A 23764-nucleotide genomic window follows, 5' to 3' on the forward strand; every position below is an offset into this window, starting at 1 on the left:
CGTCCATCCATCTCTCCATCCATTTATCCAATGTATTTTTGGATTACTTATAAACTACTAGGTGCTCGCTATATAGCACACAGAGTCCCCTAGCTTTCATCATTCTGCCTTGGTATGAGCAACATAAGAGAATGGTTATGAGCACAGGCCCTGGAAGCGGATTCCCTACTTGCTCTTGCACTTATTGTCTGTGTGGTCTTGTGCGTCCCACTTAACCCCTCGGGGTCTTCAGCTTTAAAGTTGGGAAGATCGTAGTCTATACCCATTTCATAGTGCTGTACAGATTAAATGAGTGCATACCTCTGAATTACCCTGTACAGTACCTGGCACAGAATAAAAGTTATATACATTTTTGTTATTGTTATTTTGACATTTCCTTGACTATTTTGACTGAGAACCACTACTTCAATTGTGTGCAACCACTGACTAATCATGTCACATTGCTTAGGGCCTTTTCTAGCTAATCCAAAAATGAAATTTATGTCAATACTAATAACAGCTCAATATGTTCTCTCCTCTCTGTAGTAGATGCTTGACAAAAATTATTTATTTATTATGAAGAGGTAGTCCATGCACATGGTACACAATTCAAAGCTTAAGGAAAAAATGTGGCAAAGATGAAGTCTCCATAGGTCTCCCTTTTCTCCCAGTTCTCAGTCACACAGTCTAGAGACAGTCACTGAAACCAGTTTCTTATGTGTTTCTACAGAGATATAAGACTTTGCAAGCATTTACTTATGTATACACACATACACATATTTTTTCCTTCATACAGGTAGCAACATATTCCACAGCTCTGCACTTGCCTTTGTTCTCAATGAACAGTATGTCTTGAAGATTGTTCGATAGCAGTATGTACAGAGATGCCTCCTTCTGTATGGCTACATAGGATTCCATTGTGTTCCCTGCTGATGGTCAGTTAGTTTGTGTCCAGTCATTCGTCGTGATAAACAGTGCTGCAATGGACTTTAACAGGTCATTTTAAGAAAATGGATGTTTACTAAGCAGCTGCTATTTCCAAGACATTATATCGCAGGCTGAGGTGTGGGATAGTCTAAGACAAGATGTGGTTTATGTGTTCAGGAGCTTAATGGTCCAGTAGGGGAGATATAAAGTCAGCCTGGGTGAAATGCTATAGGAGGTACAATGACAGTGATTTGGGAATACAGGGGAATAAAAAAAAAAACATAGTGGAGGGGGGTTTCAGAGGATTGGGCAGGACTTCCTAGAAAAGAGAGTACTTTAACTGTACCTTCAAGCCTTTCAAATGACACTGTTGGCTTGGTGTGGGGAATAAGCACTGTAGATGAAGCAAGAAATGTTCCAAGCAGAGGGGAACAACAGTAGACAGAGTTGAAGCATGAAGGTGCTAGTATATTCTGTAAATAACATGTGGGTGTTTTGATGTGGCTGAAGCCAGTAAATCTGACAAGGTGCATTGGGGTCACATCTCGAAGTACCTTCAATGCCAGGCTCAGAAGCTTTGCCTGGTGGAAAGAACAATGGCATGATAAGATTGAGTGGTGGAGGATTTCTTTGGTGATACAGGTAGAGGGGGTGAGAAGAGGGGAGGTGGTTACATCTGACAGCTGGAGGCCAGAGAGAGGGAGAGAGAGAGATGTCCCAGGTCATACAGTCAGCCAGGAGGAGTGCTCTCTTACTCAGTCTTTTTGTTCTATTAGGTCTGCAATAGATTGGGACCTACCCTCATTGGAAAGAGCAATCTGCTTTATTCGGTCTACTGATTCAAATGTTAATCCCATCCCAAAACACCCTCCCAGACACACCCGGAATAATGTTTGACCAAATTTGGGGCATACCTTGACTCAGTCAAGTTGAAACATAAAATTAACACATAGTTTCACTTATTTTTCCAGTGTTCTGTGTGAGTAGACAAGAAAGGGCCATGTGAACTTTGCTACTCTCTACCCTTATAGGGAGTATTTACTATTCCTCACAAGACAGAAGGGATACACACTTGGGTGAACAGGATTATGATCTTTTCTACTGCCCTGAATTCAGGCATCAGAAGACCAGACCTAACTTTCCTCTTCTCTGAATGCTAAGGGATCCAACAGGAATGTCATTCACAAGGAACAGTTGCTCCTGCCACAGCCCAAGGTTTCCAGAATTTTCTGCTTTAGGAAAAAATGAAAAGGCCCCCAACAACCCCATGTTAACATGAGAGGAGCTTCTTCTTAGGAACCCATTGCTTTGAGATGTTTTCTTATTGTGTTGTTGTTGTTGGTGTGTGTGTGTGTGTGAACATGACTAGTTCTGCAAATGAGGAAGCTGTTCAGTAATGGAAACCAGGAATTGAAGAAATAAATACATTCAGCTAGCTCTAAGAAGTCCTGTTGCCATGAGGAGACATTTTGTCTTAGGGCCTCCCTGACATACCAGAGAATTGCCACTTAAGTTGAGTCAGCTGTGTGGAGATTTGGGGAAGGGAGCCTATGAATTTGGATTGCAATAAAAAAAATATAAAGGAGGAGACAGCAAGGTGTGTGGGGAGCTTGGGGGAGGGGCAGGGGTAGCATGTGCAAAGGCCTGAAGGAGAAAAAGAAGGCCAGAGCCACTGGAGCACAGGGAGAGAGGAGGCAGGTGGCAGGATAGGAAGGCAGAGATTCAGGCGGGGACAGCTCACACAGGGCCTTATAGGCCCAGGGAGGGTGTGCCTCAGCTGTAACCAAAGGCGGTACGGTTCAGTGGCTAATAGCATAGACTCTGGAAGCACACCACATTATTATGGTTCAAATTATGGTTCTGCCACTTCTTAGTTGTGTGATTTCGGACATGTTACCCCATCTTGCTGTGCCTCAGTTATGCCCTCTGAAAAATGGAGACAATACTGGTTCTATTTATAGTGTTACGGTGAGGATTAAGTGTGAGTTAACATGTTCACCATGCACACGACTGTTGGGCAGGGTGAGTGCTATTTCTTCCAAGTGCGATCAGAAGCATTGGAAGCGGTGCAATGATGGGGTGCGCTCTGCGATCTGAGAAGTTGACTTTTGCAGACTATACTGAATGGATTGAGGGGGCCAGTGAAGATGGCAAGCCCAGCTGAGAGGCAGCTGCAGAAATGGGGTCAGTGGAGTTTGAGGAGAGGAAGGCAGAGTTGACATCAATTTCGAAGAAAGAGTCAATAGGAATTGTTGTTGGGTTAAGGAGAGAGGTCTGAGACATGGAGGAAACAAGGAAGATGACCCCTAGGTTTCTGGTTCTGCCACTGACTCATTGTTTGATTTGAGGCAAGGGATTTAACCATTCTAAACTTCAGTTTTCTTATGTATTAGTCAAGGTTCCCCAGATAAATACTATCAACAAGTTGTATATGTACCTATATATCTATATCTGTATCTGTATCTATATCTATGTATCTGTCTATCTATCTACCTATCTGTCTATCTATAAAGAGGTATATTAATTTATTTTAAAGAATTGGTTCATGTGATCATGGAGCTGCAAGTCCAAAATCTGAAGGGTAGGTCAGCAACCTGGGAAGAGTTGCAGTCTGAGTCCAAAGGCAGTCTGTTGGCACAATCCCTTCTTTCTCAGTGAGAGGTCGGTCAGTGTTCCGTTGGAACTTTCAACTGATCAGATGAGACCCATCCACATCATGGAGTACAATCTGCTTTACTCAAAGTCCACTGATTTTAATGTTAATCTTATCCAAAAAATAGCTTCACAGAAATATACAGAATAATGTTTCATTGACTATCTGGGCATTGTATTCCAGACAAGTTGAAACACAAAATTAACCATCACTCCTTATCTGTGAAATAGGAATAGTAGTACCTGGTCATTGGTACTATTGTGAAGCTGAACTGATTTAATCTATGTAAAACACATGGTTCAGTGTCTTGCACACAGCAAGTGCTCTATTAATGATAGCCGTTATTATGTTAATACAATAGTAATCGCTCGTATTTGTTCAGCATTTTGCATTTTCAAAGCACCTTCACACATGAGTTTCCATAAGCCTCACAACACCCCCCCACACACACACCATTTGCTTATTCAGTAATATTTAGTGAGTGTCTGTTATGTACCAGGCACTGTTCTAGGCATTGGTGAACGGTACACAAAGCAGACAGAAATCCTTCCCTCATGGAACCGATTTTCTAGTAAGGAAAATACATGCTAAGCAGATGATTTAGTGAAATATATATAGCATGTGAGTTCTAAGCAGGGAAACTCAGGGTGGGAGAGATTAAATATCTTCTCCACACACCTATCTCCAAACAGAGCCAGGGTGAGGAATAGGTCTGTGACTCCAGCTCCTGAAGCATTACTCTACTTGCTGGGCAGAAATGGATGTTTGCCTTCCTTCTTCATTCCAGAAGTGAGGGGCACCAGTAATAAGGTCATGAGTGCAGTAAGGCTTGAAAATAAATAGCTACCATTTACTAAGCCAGTGTTTATTTTGTGCCAGGCACTCTTTGAAGAGTTTTGCATGTGAATCTAATTAAATCTTCCCAACAGTCCTATGAGGTAAGCATAATCTTTCAGTAGCGGAAACTGCCAGGCAAGTTGTAGAAGAGAGAGGGACCAGCAGGCCTAGTGGTGAGGTCTCAGATTTTTACTCCTTCCTCCCTCAATGCTGTACATTCCAGGCATTGTGAGAACTCAGAGAAGCTCTTGGAGCGTTGGTGAGACACAGGTATTTGGGTGTGTAAAGGGTAATGAGGCCTGGCAGAGTGCCTTTTGTGTGCACAGCAGGCACTCTGTGAATATTTGTGGAATGGATGAGTGAGCTGATAAAGGAGGTGAACCCCAAGCTATCTGTAGCCTCCATGCCTGTAGCTGGCCCCAGAAAGGGCAGAGGCATTTGCAGTACACATTACCTTTGGCCCAGATAAAATGTCCCTGAACCAGCCAGGCAGTGAAGTGAGGGGATAGGCTGAAATGGGAAGCTTCAGAAGTCCTTCCTGGGAAAATGACTTAACTCCTCTGGATATCAGTTTAGTCATATGCAAAATGGGTCCATTTTCTCTCTCTCTCTCTCTCTCTCTCTCTCTCTCTCTCTCTCTCTCTCTCTCTCCCCTCCCCCCTCTCCCTCCCTTTCTCCCTGCCTCCCTCCCACACATGCCACATATTCATTCATTTGCTTACTCAGTAACATTTATTGATATTTATTGAGTATCTGCTATGTACCAGGCACTGTTCTAGGCACTGGGGAGCGGTGAGCAAAGCAGACGGAAATCCTTTCCTCGTGGAACAGATGTTCCAGTAGGGAAAATACATGCTAAGCAGATGATTAAATAAAATACGTAGTATGTGAGTTTTAAGTGCTAAGGGGAAAAAGTACAGCAGGGAAGAAGGAGAAGGAGTATGTGTGTGTGTGTGTGTGTGTGTGTGTGTGTTGGGGGGGTGCTTAAAACTTTAGATTCCCATTTTCTGCTACACTTCCCTCAAAAGGTTGCCATGAGGTTGAAATGCAATAAAAGGCCATGATATTTAGGAGGATGTGAAGTTTTATTTAAATGTAAACTGCAGTTATTTGGGGGGGGGGTGGGCAATGCGTTTCTCCTGGTCTTTATTTGCTGTTCCCCTTCTCCATCATCAGCACAGCAAGAGTTGTGGTCTGGAGGAAAGGAAACGTGGGTTGTAGGCCTGGCCCTGGCATGACAGTTTCTTAAAATCCCCAATCTATAGAACTTTACAGATCTAAAGGGCTTTCCTCAGAACTGTGTCTTCTGGCTCTCAATCCTTTGTCCTTTGTCATTCTCCTGTGAAGAGAATGACATTACTCCTGTGGGGTAAGTCACTTTCCTTCAGAAGAGTACAGTGTTCCCCTTCCTTAAAATGGGAATGAGTACTCCTCGCCACTTGACAGCCTTCTTGGGCCGATGTGAGGTGCAAATCAGAGAATGGGGATAGAAGGGCTTTATATGTCATGGAATGAGCCTGTAAGAGTTGGTTGCTGGGATATGGAGAACTGGTGCCCCTGCTTAAGCAAATTGTTTTGTTCTTTGTAAATTGGTGTGTGTGTGGAGGGGGGAGAGTGAGCCTTCAGGGTGCTACTTCCTTTCCTTTCCTTTCTGAGAAGCTGCTAAGAATGGTGAGATTATCACTGAGACTCAGCACCTCCTCAAAATAGGAACAGTTACATGGAAACACTTGGCATCCCACAGTGGAGTGGCAACCAGTGGTGTGTTGCCCCTTCTGGTCACTCTGCTTTAAAGAGGTGGGAACGCCCTGGCCGGTTTGGCTTAGCGGTTAGAGCATCGGCCTGCGGTCCGGAGAGACCCGGGTTCAGTTCCCGCTAAGGGCATGTACTTCGGTTGCGGTTTGTCCCCGGCCCTGGTTGGTCGTGTGGGTGGCAGCCACTGGATGTGTCCCTTTCATGTCGATGTTTCTTTCTCTCTTCCTCTCTCTCCCTCCCACTCTATCTGTGCAAAAAAAAAAAAAAAAAAAAAAAAAAAAAGAAAAATGTCCTCGGGTGAGGATAATAAATAAAATAAAGAGGTGGGAACCAGGTCTCATCTGACATTTATTTATTTTAAAAATTTATTTTCCTTTCTTTATTGATTTTAGAGAGAGAGGAAGGGAGAGGGAGCGAGACATAGAAACATTGATGAGAGAGAACATCGATTGGCCGCCTCCTGCATGCCCCCCACTGAGATCAGGCCCACAACCTGGGCATGTGTCCTGACCGGGAATCAAACTGGCAACCTCTTGGTGCATGGGTCGATGCTCAACCACTGAGCCACACTGGCTGGGCTCATCTGACATTTTTTTGTTTTTTATCTTTACCTGAGGACATATTTTCGTTTTTTGTTCAGATAGAGTGGGAGGGAGAGAGAGGAAGAGAGAGAGAGAAACATCAATGTGAAAGGGACACATCGAGTGGCTGCCACCCGCATGACCCAACCAGGGTTGGGGACAAACTGCAACCGAGGTACGTGCCCTTAGCGGGAACCGAACCCGGGTCTCTCGGGACCACAGGCTGCCGCTCCAACCGCTGAGCCTAACAGCCCAGGGCTCATCTGACATTTAATATACGAATGACTCATGGCCGTTAAAGACCTGCACTTGCCCCTTATCTCATATGGAATGCTGGAAGTGGGAGAGGGAAACTCGAATAGGTAGAATCTTCATTTAGTATCCAGCCCCCTCCTTTTTCTACTGTAACAATTCTTCACATCCTAACCAACATTTTAATTCCATAGAATACTTTCAAATTCATTATCTCATCATCTCTTTGGTAGATATTATTTGTTGTTGTTTTTTTCTATTTATACATAAGAAAACAGAGGCTCGGGGAGTATAAGATTTGCCTAAAGTTAGGGGCAGAAATAGTTCTTGAACCCTTAAATAATAGTAATTGTTAGCATTTACTGACCATTACTACGTGCCAGGTATTGTTCTAAGTGCTAAACTATAAAAATACGTTCAGTAGATGTTCTCTGTCCACCCAGGTCCCCACATTGCAGGTCACCAGCTTTATAGCTTTTGATATATCCTTGCAGCCTTTCTTTATGCATGTGTAAGCAGATACAAACATATTTTCTTATTTTCCTTATTTTTTACTCATTAAACCCTTACCAACAATCTTATGAATCTCCCTGTTTTGCAGATGAGGAAATTAGGGTACCTAGAGATCAGGGCTAGCTCAAAGTGAAGGGCAGAGTGAGTACCAGGGCATTATACCATTCTTCCCATTTTAAACATGAGAAAAACGAGACTCAAAGTCATTAAGTAATTTGCTCAAATAGCCAGCAATTGGCAGAACTAAGGTTGAACCCCAACAGGCTGGCCCTAGTGTCTATGTTGTCAACCCTCAAGCTATACTGCTTCTAAGTATAGAGCCCTTCCTAGCTTGATTAATTGAAGCAGAGGGAGGGAGTGGGGAAGGGAGGAATGACTTATTAAGATCACACAGCATATTGAACATTTTTTAAATTTAATATTTGAATGGATAATATAGTCACATAGTTTAAAAATCAAACTATAAAAATACATTCGGTAGATGTTCTCTGTCCACTCAGGTCCCCACATTGTGGGTCACCAGCTTTATAGCTTTTGGTATATTCTTCCAGAGTTTCTTTATCCATGTATAAGCAGATACAAACATATTTTATTTCCCTTATTTTTTACACCCCAAAGCATGCATTTTACATACTATTCTGGCTATTTCCTTTTTTTTTACATAATGTGTCTATGAGATATCTATCAGTCCACAGTCTCAGCTGGGCCTTCACAAATCTCTCTGAGCCTCCAGCCATCTGCGTGTCTAGTGCATGTCTCTTCTTTATCAGTCTTTGGTAGTGTCCACTCCTCTCTTTACATCTTCACCCTCAGCCTCACTGTTAGACTACCTTGACTTCTATAGAAAATAGAGTTCCTGAGGCAATTGGTTAGACTCCCTCTAACATATAATCCAGCATCTGACAAACTCCTCAGCTAAACTAACCCCCTTCTCTCCTATTGCAGTTTTATCTTCTTATCATCTGGCTATCCACCTACCAATCTACCTGCTTATCTATGCAATGTTTCTGAAGCACCTGTTATGAGCAAAAGTCCATGCTTAATTTGATGAGGCGTGCTTAGTGTCCTGACTTGCCAGTTGTTTACAGTTTCAATGAAGCCTGTATATAAATAAACCTAGACAAGGGGGTCAGTGTGGGCAGCTGGTTGAATGAGTCACGAGGCCCAAGAATGGAACTATCCAGGAGTTTAGGCTCCAACTCCAAAACTAAACAATGGGCCTGCCACTGAGGGAAGCATTCACTGCCCACGCCAGTCCTGAATTGATACATGATTGGGTTTGGTTGCCCCAGAAAGATCCTGAGCCTGTTAGGAAAGCATTGTGCATCCTCTGAAAGGGATTTTAGATCCTTGATGCTCTTTTCCAATCAGTCCTTTCTACCCTAACTTAGGCGGGTTGTGTAACCTACTAGCGTACTTGAAATAGAACTGAAATAAATCTCCTTCCCATAAATAAAAGTAAATAAATGAAAGGAAAGGGAAAGGGAGGGAAAAGGAAAGGGAAAGGGAAAGAAAGAAAAAAGAAAAGAGACCTGAAGTAGAGCCATAGAAAAGAACAGGAGGAAGCAGCTGTTCTTGGGTCTTAATCCAGATATGTATTCAGTCTTTGGCCACGGGAGGGCGGTATAGGCAGTGTTTCTTGAGGGAAGGGCTTCTGGGTGGTGGTTTAAAGTGTGTCAACAGTGAACAGAAAACCAAAGAGGTCCTGAAATTCTCAGTCTGTAATTTGGAACTTTTAATCCCTTTTGCAGGAGTTCTGACTAATGAAGGCCCTTGTAGGGGTAGGGGCCAAGGTTGGTATCATGGGCTGCAGCAGAGACTGTTTGCCATGACACATTTCCTTTACAGCCTACATTGTGAGTCAGCAAGGCTATCCCTTGGCCTTCACTCATTCGTTCATTCATTCGTTCATTTAGTCATTCAGTCATCAACAAATATTTATTGACTGTCAAGCACTGTTCTTGGTGCTGAAGATGCAGCAATGAACAAAACAGCCTCTGCCTGCATAGAGCTTACAATTTATAACGGCAGACAAGAAACCAATAAATAAGTAATTATATAACGTTTCAGGTAGTGATAGGGCTAGAAGGAAAAGCAGGATAATGGGATATAGATTGATGGGGTGGTACAGTTTTAGAGAGGGTGGTCAGGAATGGATTTCTTTTGAGGAGATGAAAGAGCTGCAATTCTAGATAGCTAGGAAAAGTATTCTGGTAGAGTCAAATTCTTAACCGTATATTTGAAAAAAAAATTTAATTGATATTTTAGAGAGAGAGGAAGGGAAAGGGAGAGAGAGACAGAAACATCGATGAGAGAGAACATCAATTGGCTGCTTCCTGCATGCCCTACACTGGGGATCAGGCCCACAACCTGGGCATGTGCCCTAACTGGGAATCGAACTGGCGACCTCTTGGTTCATGGGTTGATGCTCAACCACTGAGCCAATACTGGCCACTAACCCTATATTTGATTTCCTCCCTAAAACTCCACCCCCTAAACCACATATGCAACCTTATTCTTTTTTTTTTTTTAATCCTTACCCGAGGACATTTTTGTATTTATCTTCAGATAGAACAGGAGGGAGAGAGGGAGGAAGAGAGAGAGAGAAACATCGATGTGAGAGAGACACATCAACTGGTTGCCACCCACACGACCCCAACTGGGGCCAGGGACAAACTGCAACCGAGGTACATGCCTTTAGTGGGAACCGAACCTGGGACTCTGCTCCACAGGCTGATGCCTGGGCCGATGCTCTAACCGCTGAGCCAAACTGGCCAGGGCTGCAACCTTATTCTTTAACTGAAGCTTATCACCCATTACACTTTCCTCACGGTACCTCACTTGGGACCAACTCTATTTCTGCCATACCTCTGGCAAGGCTGGTGAAGATTTACAACAATCAATGATTTATTTTAAGCTGCAAATGAAAACAAATCATAGCTTTTTGATCTTTAAGGAAGTAAAGGGACTTGTTTGAGGTCACACCGCTTCTAAGAAGTGTGTTAGAGGGTAATCATGATGAATAGAGTTTGAACTCAAGACAGATGTCTTCAAACACTTAAGAGGACTATTGCTTAGAAGACCTTGGCTTTCTTTCTTTCTTTTTTTTTTTTTCCTTTTTCTTTTGCGTGGCTCAGAGGATAGTGCTGTAACAAATGGTTTTGAAAGCTTCAGAGAGCCTCCTGTTACTGAAAATATTCCAGCAGTTACTGGACAAAACACTTTAGGGATAGTAGAAAAAAAGGGTGGGCTTTGGAAACATATCTCAGTTTAAATTCTGCTTCTGCTTCACCCTACATGTATGGGAAAATGGTATAAACACTCTGAACCTTCATTTCTCAATCTTTAAAGTAGCAATAGTGACCCCAGCCAGTGTGGCTCGGTTGGAGCAACATCCCATACAACAAAAGGTGGTGGGTTCCATTCCTGATCAGGGCACATACCCAGGTTGTGGGTTTGATCCCCAGTCAGAGTATATGTGGGAGGTGACTGATGTTTCTCTCTCACATGGATTTTTTTTTTCTCTCTCTCTCTCTCCGGAATCAATAAAGCAAAAAAAAAAAATTCTTTTTAAATAGCAATAATGATTTCTTTTCAGGCTTCTGGGGAGGACTAAATAAAATAATATGTTGAAAGGCCTAGCACCATGGGTGCCCAAAGTAGATGTTTCCTCTTTCCCCTCCCACTCCCTGTACCCATCACATCAGACAGATTCCTACATAAGAACGCTGGAAGGAATTTCTATGAAATTCTATGATTCATTCTATAATTATCAACAACTGGATTTATTATCTGAGTGTGCTTGGTATACTGTACTGTATGACAGTGAAATTATGTGTTTGTGACTGTCTTTCCCAATAGACTGTAAGCTTCCTGAGAACCTCTCTGGATCCCTTATTTGTCAAAGCAAGTGCTTATTGAATTTAAGTGATTTTGGAGGAGTGGTGATCTCTGTGCTGAATAATTGAACTAACCAAGAGTTCATGACCCCTGGGAGCTGACTCTTAAATAGAGTTGACATGAGTGATTATGCAAGAGAATCTAGTCATATCAGTAGCCAAGACAATGGACAAACAGGACTCAATATCTTCGGACTGCCTGTGGCAAGCATCAGGGGTTAACATGTAGCTGGGGTGGAGGTTGGATAGCAAATAAGTGAGTAGCAGAGGGGGTCAGCACAAAATGTGAAACTTTCCTTGAAGAGGCAAGGTGCAACCAAGCATTGACTTTTATCTGAGAGAAGGCAAAGACTTAAGACCTATGTATCTTGCACCTGGGAGATAGGCCACTGGAACTCAGGTCAGGACATTGAAACGTTCTATTCGTGACCCAGGTGACATCGTATCAAATACTTTTATGCATGTGCATATGATTGGTAGAAATGAATCATGTCCAGAACACTGGATGCAAGAGAGTCTGAGAAATGACAGGTTGTTGTTGTTGCTTTAGTGTCTGTTCGTTTTTTGTTTGTTTGTTTGAGCTTTCAGCAATATAAGAAGGCATGATAGAAGGAGGGTGGCATGGATCCTGAGCAACCAATCTTTAGTAGCCACCATGGGATTGAAAGAGCACAACTGCTTTTGAGACAGATGATTTGGGCAGGAGAGTAGAGGCTGAATTGGGGAGAGAGAGCAGCACAAGAGACCAAGTGATGGATGACAATAGATTAGAAAGGGTGAGGACTTGAGTATGGGTAGCAGGGAGAGAGAGGAGGAACACATGAGAGAGATGTTAAAGAAGATAATTGTCAGGACTTGGAGACTGGTTGGCTAGCACCAAGGTGAGGGAGAGGCGAGGTGTATGGATATATCCTTAGTTTTTGGCTATTTCTGGGAACTCACGGGAAGGAGGAGGCAGGCAGGGGTGGGAGAAGATGAATTAAATTTTGGAGTTACTGTGAGGTTCCTGTGAAATATTCAGGAGATATCCAAAAGGCAGTTGGAGATTCATCTCAGCAGTTCAAGAGAAGAGAGCTACGTGGGGGATCAGCAGAGTTGTAAGCAGCATGCAGGCAAGGGCCTGTGTCTGTTTTGTTCCCTACCAGTGTCCAGTAACTTTCTTGAAGGGAGGAGCATCAGTGTGTAATGTAGGTGGTAGTTCAAGTCTTGGGGATACATGGGCCCATCATTCAATGCATGTGTGGAATGAGAAGAAGGGGGGACTAAAATTAGAAGAACCCTAAGAAATCATGCCTTAATGACTGGATGAAGAAGAACCCAGGCGGGAAGTAAAGACAGTATAACCAGACAGGCCATGTGGTTGGTGTTTTCAAGGCAAAAGGAACATTTCAAGAATGAGGAAGGCATCAATAGAGCCAGGTGGGAGAGAAATCAGGGAAGATAAAGGAAAATTGGCCACAAGAGTTAGCAACAACTTCGTCATTTTTATATGTTCACAAGAAGGTCTAGTTTCCTATGGGATGATGGGGGTGAAAGCCAGGCTGCAGTGGTTGAAGATCAGTGGAGACAAGATAAGATTGTATTTTTAAAGGCAAGGATAAAGATGCTGGTTGCTTACATTATAATACCGTCCTGATCACCAGTATCTGTTTCAACATAATCTAGAAGAGTGGGTTTTAAACTATTTTGATCATTATCTGCTATAAGAAGTACCTTTTACATCACAACCTGGCACATTAATATTTATGTAAAACTGAAACAGAAGCTTTATTACATAGTATTTACCCTAACTCTACAGACATTTCATATAAATGGAATCATACAAAAGCCTTTTGTGTCAGGCTTCTGTCACTTACAATGTTTTCAAAGCCCCCTTCTGTTGTAGCATGTAACTGTACTTCATTCCTTTTCATGGATGAATACTGTTCCATCCTTTTGATATACCTCATTTGTTTATCCATTCATCACTTGATTGGCATTTCAGTTGTTCCCATCTTTCGGGCTATTGTGAATAATGCTCTTACGAATGTTTGTGTACAAGTTTTCATGTGGACATGCTTTCATTTTCTCCTAGGAGTGGAATTGTTTGATCAAATAGTAACTACGTTTCACTTTCTGAGGAACTGCCAGACTGTTTTCCAAAGTGGCTTCACCATTTACATTCCCACCAGCAGTGTCATGAAGATTCGAATTTTCCCACAGCTTCCCCAACACTTGTTATCTAGCTTTTCTATTATAGCCATCCTACAAATAATGCTGTGGTAATATCCTGAATTTCATTTGCATTTTTCTGATGGCTAATATTTTTAGCATCTTTTCATGTGCTTATTGACCATTTCTTTGGCGAAATGTTATTTAGTTCCTTTGCCAATTTTTTAAATTTGGTTACTTTGCTTTTTATAATTGAGTTATAATAGCTCTTTATATATTCTAGGCACAAGTCCCTTATCTGATATATAATTTGCAAATATTTTCTTCCACTCTGTGGGTTCTCTTTTCATATCCCTGACAGTGTCCTTTGAAATACAAAAGTTTTTAATGTTGATAAAGTCCAGCTTATCTAGTTTTTCTTTCGTGGCTTGTTTTTTTCACGTCATATCTAAGAAACTATTGCCAAATTCAAGGTCACAAAGATTTACATCTATTCCTCCCATTTTGTTAAATCTAGCCACAACAATTAATACTGATTCTTTAATATAATCAAGTGTTCAATCTGTTCAAATTTCCAGTTGTCTCATGAATGTCACAAATATGTGTGTGTTCATGCACATTTCACCTGAGTCAAGCAGTCTTTTCCCTTCTTATTTATTTGCTTTAAAACTGGGATGTTGGTCCTGTAGTTTTTTACAGTCTGTATTCCGTATTGCAGTTTAAAGTGTTTTTCGGTCTTCCATTGTATAAATTGAAAATTGGATCTAGGAGCTTGGTAGAAGTCAAGGTTGTCGTTCTGTCACGAATCATTCATAGGTCGTGTTATGAGCCCAAACTTTTATTTATTTATTTATTTATAAATGTATTGCTTTTGAAAGAGAGGAATGAAGAGGGGGGGAGGGAAAGAGAGAGGTTGTTCCATTTATTTATGCATTCATTGGTTGATTCTTGTAAGTGCCCTGACCTGGAATCAAACCTACAACCTTAGCATTATCTATCTGGATGATGCTCTAATCAACTGAGCTACCTGGCCAGGGCAAGCTCAAACTTTTAAGTGGGGACTTCTTTGGGTTTTATTCTATCTAATAGGGCCAGAAGTCACTTTATTTATGAACTGCATTCATTCAGAATTTCCAGTCATCTAGTTAAGATCGGTGACTGTCCTAGCCTCGAGAGATTTCTAAGGAATAGAAAGCAATTTTCATTCCTCTTAGAGTCTGCAGTACAGTAGGAGTTCCAGAATTAAATTTGTTCGTCTCTGGCTAATCCAGTTTCTTGCCCCGCTCCAGCAATAGCTATCTGTTCACTTTTACAATGTAAGAGTAAGAAGAGCCCTTAGACGAATTTCTGTACAGTATAAGGGAGTCCTAAGTTTTTGAGGGCCCAGGAGCCTGCTAAAATGATCTTTTCCTGAGGTGAGAGTTGAGAGGTTTCACTGAATTCTCAAGTAGGTCTAAGTCCTCATGTGACAGAAGGGAGATGGAGGCAGAGAGGGGGAAGGAGTTTTCCAAAAGCCATACGACAAGCTTGAGGTAGAACTGGAGTAAATCTGAAACCTTCTGGTCTCTAGTCCAGGGCTTGTACCCTGGTTCCACACAGAGCAGGGCAGTGATTCCAAGCAGAGTGGAAGTATTGTGGAGGCTTGCCTTCGTAGTATGGAGCATGTTGGAAAGTGCAAGCCATCAAAGTCTCAGGAAACTATGAGGAAAGGGAATCTGACCTGCAAGTGCAGAGTTATCGGAGAAAGCCAAATAGAATTGGATTTTGGATAATTTGTAGAGTATCTTTGTTGAATTTGCATACCTAATTGTGAGTTGCCTGTAATACTTAGGCAGGGACCAAAGGCACCTTTGCTTCTTCCTTGGCCCAGGGTGCAAACAAAGTGGCTGCCAAGGCATGCCTCCTCCCCATGTATCTATCCCCTTTCTAAAAATTTCTTTTCCCTCCTCCCCAGCTCTTTTCCTTCCTTTCTATAACCCTTCTCTCCATCTTATCTCCTACCTCTTCTCCTTCTTTCCCATCTTTCCTTCTCTTTTTCCCTTGTTCCCCAAGGTCTTCCTCTTGTTCCCTTTCCTCCCTCCTGCCAAGTCCCCTCCCGTCCACTCCCTCCCTCTTTCCCAGTCTTTTCCTGCCCCTCCTCCTCCTCCTCCTCTCCCTACATCCCGCTCTGTCCACCCTCAACAAGCTTCCCACCCCCACACCAGCACCCGGGGCTGGTGGCTCCTGCTAGTCAGAATGGAGCGAGCCTGCTCGGGGTGCCTTGAGCCCTGCAATTGGCTGCCTCCGCTAGCACGCCAGCCCAAGTCCCACCCCCCAGCGAGTAAACGCGCTGCTGTGGCACCTGCTATTGGCCGGCGGGCCTGTCAGCGGCGGGGGCTGCGCCTCACGCAGGCGCCCGCAGTCGCTCGGTGAATAAAAACGCAGCCCACGAGCTGGGGGCTGGGGAGAGGAGAGGGAGAGCCAGCGAGGCAGGGCTGGGACGAGTGGCTGGCAACCGGGAGCCCCACGAAGAGAGCGAGCGAGCGTAGGAAAGCGAGCGAACTAGAGGCAGTGGGGGAGACCGAGACTGACCGGTAGCCAGGCAGGCGGACGGACGCACGCCGGGACAGACAGACTGAGCGGGCGCTGGAGAACCTCGCACGGGTTCCTCCCGCCTTTCCCTTTGAAAGCCAGGATTTTGCCTTTTCCGTGGCGCCCGAGAGAGAATGCTGGACGCTGCCGACTTCAGCGCAAGCTAAGCTGCTCAGCTAGGGAAGAAAAATCAGCTCAATCCTGAGACGGGGGAAGCAAGCTCCCCTGTCCCCACCCCCCCTCCCCCGATACCAAACTCGGGCACCAACCCAACCCTTCCCTAACCATCCGACTTCCTCCTCTCCTTTCTAGAATGGTGGCTGTATGGACAGTCTGACAGAACAGAGACTGACATCTCCCAATCTGCCGGCCCCCCACCTGGAACACTACAGTGTTCTGCATTGCACCATGACCCTGGATGTGCAAACTGTAGTCGTTTTTGCCGTGATTGTAGTCCTCCTGCTTGTCAATGTCATACTCATGTTTTTCCTGGGAACGCGCTGAATGGAGTCCAGCCACCTGAGCTGTTGCTAACTCTCGATTTGATTTCATCCAGAGAACCACCGAGAAAAAAAAATCAAGAGAGACAGTCAGAGACAGGGAAAGAGAGGGAGAGAAAGAGCAAGCTTTCTTACTCAGGGGGGAAAACGTTTTGAGCTTCAACATGGCCTCGCTGTGATATGTATGACGTTGGTATATTATCTCTCCCTAAATCTTTTGTCATGTCTTGTCTTTTAAGTATGCCTGTGAGCGTAGTTGCTTATTGCTTGAGTAAAATTGTTGATAAAGAAATGCTTTCTATTTAAGTGTGCATGTGTGTGTGTGTGTGCATTCTCCATTTATGTGACGTTCACGGAGCAAACTCCGGGTCCTTAAACAGTGGCTTTGCTGTTTGTGGTGTCTTGTCAACTAATTTTCTTGAAAACTATCTTTAAATTCCAGGAAGGAATTTTAGTCGAAATTTCTCTCGTGCTATCAGGACTGTATTTGGGTTTGTTTGGGGGGTAAGGGGGATTGTGGGAAGAGCATGATGGATTTTTGTCATCTTAGGAAGGACAGTCTTGCACTGGATGTTTAGAAGAAAAAAAATTTGATAGAAGGAATGAATTTAGGGAAAATGTTTCTTTAGTCTCTAATGAGAAGGGACAATTTGAGAAGTGATGTGGTGGGGTGCGTTGAGCTGGCAGTTGGTGACTCTGCCCTTTGAATCTCAATTTGCTGTCCAGGGTTCACAGTTTCCAATTTGGAAAGAAGCCACCTTGAAAACATTTCTTAAAGCATTAAATATCAGTTTCTTTGGAATTATGGAATGGGATGTAAAAGCATTATCTGATCTTTATGAATTGGCAAGACAAGACATTGATGAGCTGTTACTGGGTTTCTTTTTCCGAAGACTACCCCTGGATTTGAATTTGGGGATTTTCTCTGTGTGTCCTCTAAAAAACAAGAAAAGCCAGCTCTTTACCTACCTTGGGAGTAATAGTATTCAGATATGCCTCTTTGGGGTAATCTCATTTGCAATGATGTACTTGAACTACATTTTAAATAGAACTTGCTAATGCTAATGAGAAAGTGGTAGTTTTTGTTCGCCTCCTTGTTTGTTCTTTAAGATCAGAATCCTCTCTAATTAAAAGATTTCCAGGACAAATGGAAGTATATATCTTGCTAAGTAGAGTTTTTGAGTGCCCCCCAATGTAACCCCCAAAAGTCTGGGTGGAATGGGGTATGAGTGGGGAAACCATGAGCTAGAAACAATATTCCAATTTGCCATATATTTGCATGTCCGTATCAAATGGTAGTGGTGGTAGTTGCTGTTATTATTGCTATTGTTAATATTTTTATATTTCTGTTTCCACTGAGAAAGCTCTTGGCAAAGCCAGGAAAAAGATGTCTCTGACGCCAGTGTGCATAATACTTGTTTTCCTCCCTTCCCCCACCCACCGATGTAGGCAGGTCTTCCTCATTCCCTTGCTTACCTGACTTGAAATAATGCCATTTCTGGCTCATGTAGCAATGAATCAGGGCGCATCCACATCCACACACATGTTCCCCCTACACCCATGTGGGCGGCTGCTCATGTGTGGTGTGCAGATCTGCTGGCATTGTGCTCTCAAGTTCCATGTCCTGTTGTTTAATCTCTTGGGAACTGATTATGAAGGGAGAGAGGGGCTATGGAGGGGCCTCTTGAAATCGTCCTAACCTCGGACACAGGACAATTTATTTAATGGTGTCAGAAGAGGTTTTGAGTCTTGAAGTGTGCTCTCCTTGGCTTGGCATGGGTGAGAAGCTGATTTTTTAATTTGATCAGTACCGGTACCGTGGTGTAAGCATCAGCTGGGAAGTTTTCTGGCATTGATACTTATTTACTCTTTGGTCCCTTTGTGGGGCTCCCTGCATTGAACTAAGAACTTGTTTCTTTGCAAGGAGAATCTAGTGATGACGCCCCCCTCCCCAAGCTCCAGTGGTATTATCTAAAGTAAGCTTATATTTTGACTGGGCAGTTTGTTTTGAGACAGCATTGAAGAGTGAGGAAAGGCTCCAGGCTGGGCACTAAAGACCTGGGTTCTCTGTTCAGTGGCTATTTGACCTTGGGCATTTTTTTTCCTTTTCAGTGGATTTTTGGGGATCCCTGTAACATTGGCATTTAGGGATGGTTACACTAAGTTACCTCCAAGTTGTTGCATTCTGTGATTTTGGGTGCCCATAGGCACTTTAAATCAGAGGGGGACAAACTGTAAAGACAAGTGAAAAGGAAGATGAAATGTTAATCAAGGGGTGGTGGGAGGTGGGGGAAAGAAATACCTGGTTCCGGGTGTGTAGAGAAGTTTGTTTCACCTAAGAGATTTTTTTCACCCAGCTCTGTGGGAAAGCCACTACAACAATAGAGTACTTCCTGCTTTTTTTTCCCCCTGAGGGGAGAAGGGTTCTCTAAAGCTGGTCTTGGGGCCAGGTTTATGACAAAGTAGTATCACGAAATGCCACAGTCTTCATGACGGGGTGCCTGATAGGCCCTTTGCAGAATGCCTCTGGGAATGTATGTGTGTAGGTTGTGTGACAGTATGTTCGTGGGTGTGTGTGCACACCCTTCTGTGTGTGTGGGGGTGTGGGGGGTGGGTGTACACTCCTGAATGTGGATGGAGGTTGGTTGTGCTAGGAATGAGGAAAAACAGAAGGGCATGCATTGAGTTCCACAGTTCTGAATGGCCTCCTTGTGCTGGGGACTGGAAGGATTTGACTGGTGCTAGGATGGATGGGTGTTCCCCCTACCAGTCCTCCCACCAACCCCCACGACCCCTCCTGCTAAAGGGGTAGCTTGAATGAGCCCTTCCATCAGTAATTTAGCTGGCAAAATGGGTAAGCATTTTTCAGATTAATTTATCTCTAGGCAAATAAAGGAATGTTTCTAGCCAGATGGCAGGCCACCCTAGAGCAGCTAAAAGGGAGTTTGGGGAGTAGAGAACCAAAGTTGGCAGTGTGACTTTTTACTTCTGTGAATCCTAAAGGTTTGGCATTTCTCCTTCAGACTTGTGAGGGTATGCAAAAAGAGAAGAGTGGGAGAAAATGAAAAATGCAGTCAGAGCAGTGGAATCCTCTGCATTTTGACTCCTTTTTTTTCTTTTTTTTCCTTCCCTCTCCTGCCTCTTTTCTTCATCTTCCCCCTTTTGTCTTTGCTCCCTCCCCTGATATAGCCTTCTCCCCCATCTGTCTGTGGCTAGGCAAGAAAGAAAAGAGGGCCTTTTCTTTTTGATTTGCCCCAAAATTTCCCAACAGAGTTCCTCATTCCTTTCACCTCTTTGTGACCTCTCTGGGTAGAGGATACCTTTCACTACTAGGAGGGGCCAAATTCCAGCACAGGAATTTTGACTTCCACATCCCTCCTAGAGGATTCAAGAAAATACCCTCAGCTGGTATCCCAGCAACCCCTTCATTACTTAGCTCCTGCTGAGCTCCAGATCCCACTCTTTAAATGTCCAGACACCAAGACCTTTGGAGCAAGGGGGCTTGAACCCAGCAGGAGTCGGAGAGATGCTTTGGGGGAGAGGACAAAGACGGAGCAAGATCCTCACTGCCTGCAAATACCTAGCAAACACACACAGAAGGCATACTGAGCCTAGCATTCTTCCAGTCATGGGGACTGTTTTCTGGAAAGCTCCTGTGTTCAAATCCCTCTTCAGTTAATGCCTTTTCCTTAAGATTAACTGAGCCTGTCCAGCCAGTGTGGCTCAGTGGTTGAGTGTCGACCTATGCACCAAGAGGTCGCAATTCGATTCCCGGTCCGGGCACATGCCCAGGTTGTGGGCCTGATCCCCAGTGTGGGGCATGCAGGAGGCGGCCAATCGATGTTCTCTCTCATCAATGTTTTTCTCTCTCTCCCCCCTTCCTTCCTCTCTCTCTAAAGGTCAATAAAGGAAAAAGATTAACTAAGCCATATCACAGCCCAGCTTTAGTGCAAGGAGGTCTGCAGGCCCTGGGGGGGGGGGATCTTTTTGGCTCTGAGTTTTGGCTGAGACAGGGAAGAGATGAAGGGACAGTGTAGTGGAAACCAACTGAGAGTGCTTTCCCCCATTGAGACAGCCTCTATTTGTCAGCACCTCCAACATCTGCTTGCACAGTTTGCCCCAATGTTGTCTGTAGCTTAGGGAACCTAGCCCAGCTGCATTGTGGAATCTGGGGGCATTTGTTTGTATGTTGTTGGTCTCAGTCTTTTTTGACTGGGAAGGCTGGGCAGACTGGGAAGGCCTGTGTAATTGTGGGGCTGGTGAGCAGGGTTTGGGCCCGGGCTGAGATTTGCTTGTTACTTGTATGTGTGCGATTAAGTGGCTGGGGAGCTGAGGGATTGCAGTGAGCCGGTGAGTAACGTGCTCTTCTGCCCTGTGGTGAGGCCCAGATTGCGAGTGCTTGGCTGTGACTGGAGGGCACACTGGTGGTTGCAGGGATGGTGCCAAATCATGTCCTCCTAGCCTTTGTCTGCCATCTTGGCCTCTGCTCCCCTTGGCGTGTGGAGTGCTTGCTCTGGACAGGGACATGATTGGGAATTGAGCCTATTCTCCGAAAATAACTGCCTCCTCAGAAGACCTCCCACAAAGCATCTGGATCCAGCCCCAGTGGCTTTGCCCCAAGAAGTGGGATGGAGATGGAGAATCTTAGACTCTCCAGCTCTTATTTCTAGCTCAGCAACTTGTTCTAGGCCAACTGAGTATATTGCTTTCCAAGGACCCTTGACCAAAGCTTAGTTCTTCTGATATCTGCAGAGAGTGACTCCTGTCACTAGGTGGGTCTACCTCTCACCAGCATTTAGCTAATTGTGCTTTGCCCTGGCACGAAAGTCCAAAGTGAAAAACCTAGAAGGGGGAAGGGCCTAGAGGAGAGAGCAAGCTCAGGAAGTGGTCCAGTAATGGAAGTCTCTGTCAGTGCATGGGCCTGCAGAGTTTACAGAGCAGTTTCACGTCCCAGTTTCAGTGTCACGTCAGCCTTGTGAGGCGACGAGCGATGATTGTTATTCTTGCTTTTACAGATGAGGGAAGTAAAGGTCAGAGAGCTCGGTGGTATGGGAGTGGGTCTGCTTTTCAAACAGAGAGAAGGGAGAGGCAGAGTGGATCATTCCCAGCTAGTGTGAAGCTGAATGGAGTCAGGTGGAGAGAGAGGTATGTGAGTCTCCCTTGAAATCATACTAGTTTCTTCAGCTACTTGCTTACATTTTTTAGTGTTTTTTTTTTTTCTTAATACCTTTCATTTGGAGAGCAATTTTGCACATTATTCTTTATTTAAGAAAATGCTGCCTTTTATCTTGAATATACATCAGAGTTCCCTTTAATCTTATGAAAATGCCCTATTTGAGATCTTCAAGGAGAAAGGCAGTGTCAATTGGTGGAGCCTAAAATACAGAATGTTTGGAAGGAACTGCAGTTTTCATACACTTGTCCTTCCTTTTGAAGCACTGGCTTTTTTTCTATATTTCTTTAAAAATGTGCTGCCCAGAACTGATCATGCTACTCCAGGTGTCACTTGATCAGGATCAACTACAAAGGGACTTTGATCTGTCTGTGAAGTATCTAATAATGCGGCCTTGTACTGGTGCTAACCCTCACTGAACATTCCGATCAGTTGGGGGAATGTTTAAATACCCGTGCCAGGTCCCCACTCTGAGAGATTCTGACTTTTGGGCTGTAGACTCACACACTTTACCATCTAGTCCAGTCCTCTACTTTCTTACAGAATTGGCCTTTTCAATCAAACCAGTTACATTTTATTTTATTTGACTGGTCCATTATTCTAGTTTTCTTTCTTTCTTTTTTTTTTTTTGGTATGGGTTTTTAATTTTTTCTTCATACTGTGCAGCAAATTAGCAGTCCCTTCTAGCATTGCATCAGTGAAACTTTTATTTTATTTTATTTTATTTGGTCGGTCTATTTTAGCTTTTTTTTAGTGGGAGGGTTAATTATGTTTTTTCTTTACGACACAGATTAGTATTCTTCCAGCACTGCAGCCATCGAAAACTGAATAAGTATCATTCAGGTGGTTGATTCAGACAAATGTTCAATATGATGGGTACTCATTCCTCTAACATCTCGCTGGTTCACCCTTTTGGAGTTGGAGCCTGTTAATTCTTGTATGCGCCTGGTTAATCAGTGCAGAATACATTGGGGCTCTACCATTATCTGTACTACCAGTGTGTGAATGAGGGTAATGTGGCATGATCGACTTGTATGCTTTGTAGACATCAAGATGTCTGCTAGGTTCATAGCAATCATCTGCCAAGCTAGTGATCAAGGAGTGTGAGTCAGTTGGTGTCTTAGTCCTGGTAAATCCTGTTGTAGGCTCCAGGGTTCCTCGTTTTCTTTCAGTACCCTCAAGCTGTATGTTTCCTAATGGGATCCAGAATTTGCCTGGGGGTCAGAGCTACAACTGTAGATTCTGTGTACCACCTGCTTTCCCCCTTCAGGAGAGCAGGGCAGCATAGAGGGAGCTTTAAAACAGAATAGATTTGGTTTTCAAAGAGTTCAGGAAAGTTGCTGCATGTTTCCCTTGGTTGGCTGAATTGTTTCCATTAAGCCAGTGGTTCTCCCTCCTGGCTGAACAGTGAAATCACCTGGGCATTTAATAAGACTAACAGCAACTCCTAGAATCTCGGAAGGGGATTCGATTGAGTTGGTCATGGTGAGGCCCTGGCATCAGTATTTTTTAAAAGCTCCCTGAGGTGGCAGGAACGTTTAACCAGGGATGAGAATGACTGTTATGTTCAAAGGAAATGCTGGCTCGGCCTGAGTCTGGCTAATCACACACATAAATAGGCAGGTTTCACAGATGGAGAAGTTTTTCCTAGGGTTGTGGGGGCCTTGACAGAATGCTGGGGCCTTGCGCCCACTCCAAAAAAAGAGGACTCAGCCTTGCAGAGGGAATAGTCTGGCAACCTATTTGGAATTAAAATGATCAGCTGTGAGATGCTTTGAACCCTTCAGGAAAAGAGTCACTTCCTACGCATTTGATGTACTAGTGGGAAAGCTGCTGTTTATTCGCTGAGTGACTTTGGGTAAATTACTTCTTCCCAGTGACATTTGGTTTCCTCATCTGTAATATAAGGTTAGGGGAATTAGAGAGCTTCAAAGATTTCCTCGAGCTCTAATGATCTGTGCTTACTTTGTGAT

The 23764-nt window shown here is 43.9% G+C and overlaps 1 protein-coding gene across 5 annotated transcripts in view; it reads left to right on the forward strand.

Annotated features, from left to right (window-relative positions):
* The window catches only part of ARHGEF9 (Cdc42 guanine nucleotide exchange factor 9), a 235354-nt gene that overhangs the window by 87639 nt on the left and 123951 nt on the right, over nt 1–23764 (forward strand). The window contains exon 1 of one of the 5 annotated variants that reach the window (XM_036271153.1): nt 16015–16800. The exons of 2 other annotated variants lie outside the window; for them this stretch is intronic. Coding sequence is in view for 1 of the 3 variants with exons in the window: in XM_036271150.1 (XP_036127043.1) it covers nt 16803–16811 (9 nt within the window). In the remaining 2 variants the exon portion in view is untranslated. Of the gene's footprint in view, nt 1–16014; nt 16812–23764 lie in introns of those variants that run through there. 2 more of the 5 variants (XM_036271150.1, XM_036271151.1) reach the window with 2 other exon arrangements.

The sequence above is a fragment of the Molossus molossus genome, unplaced genomic scaffold (assembly GCF_014108415.1).
Source record: "Molossus molossus isolate mMolMol1 unplaced genomic scaffold, mMolMol1.p scaffold_m16_p_2, whole genome shotgun sequence".
NCBI lineage: Eukaryota > Metazoa > Chordata > Mammalia > Chiroptera > Molossidae > Molossus > Molossus molossus.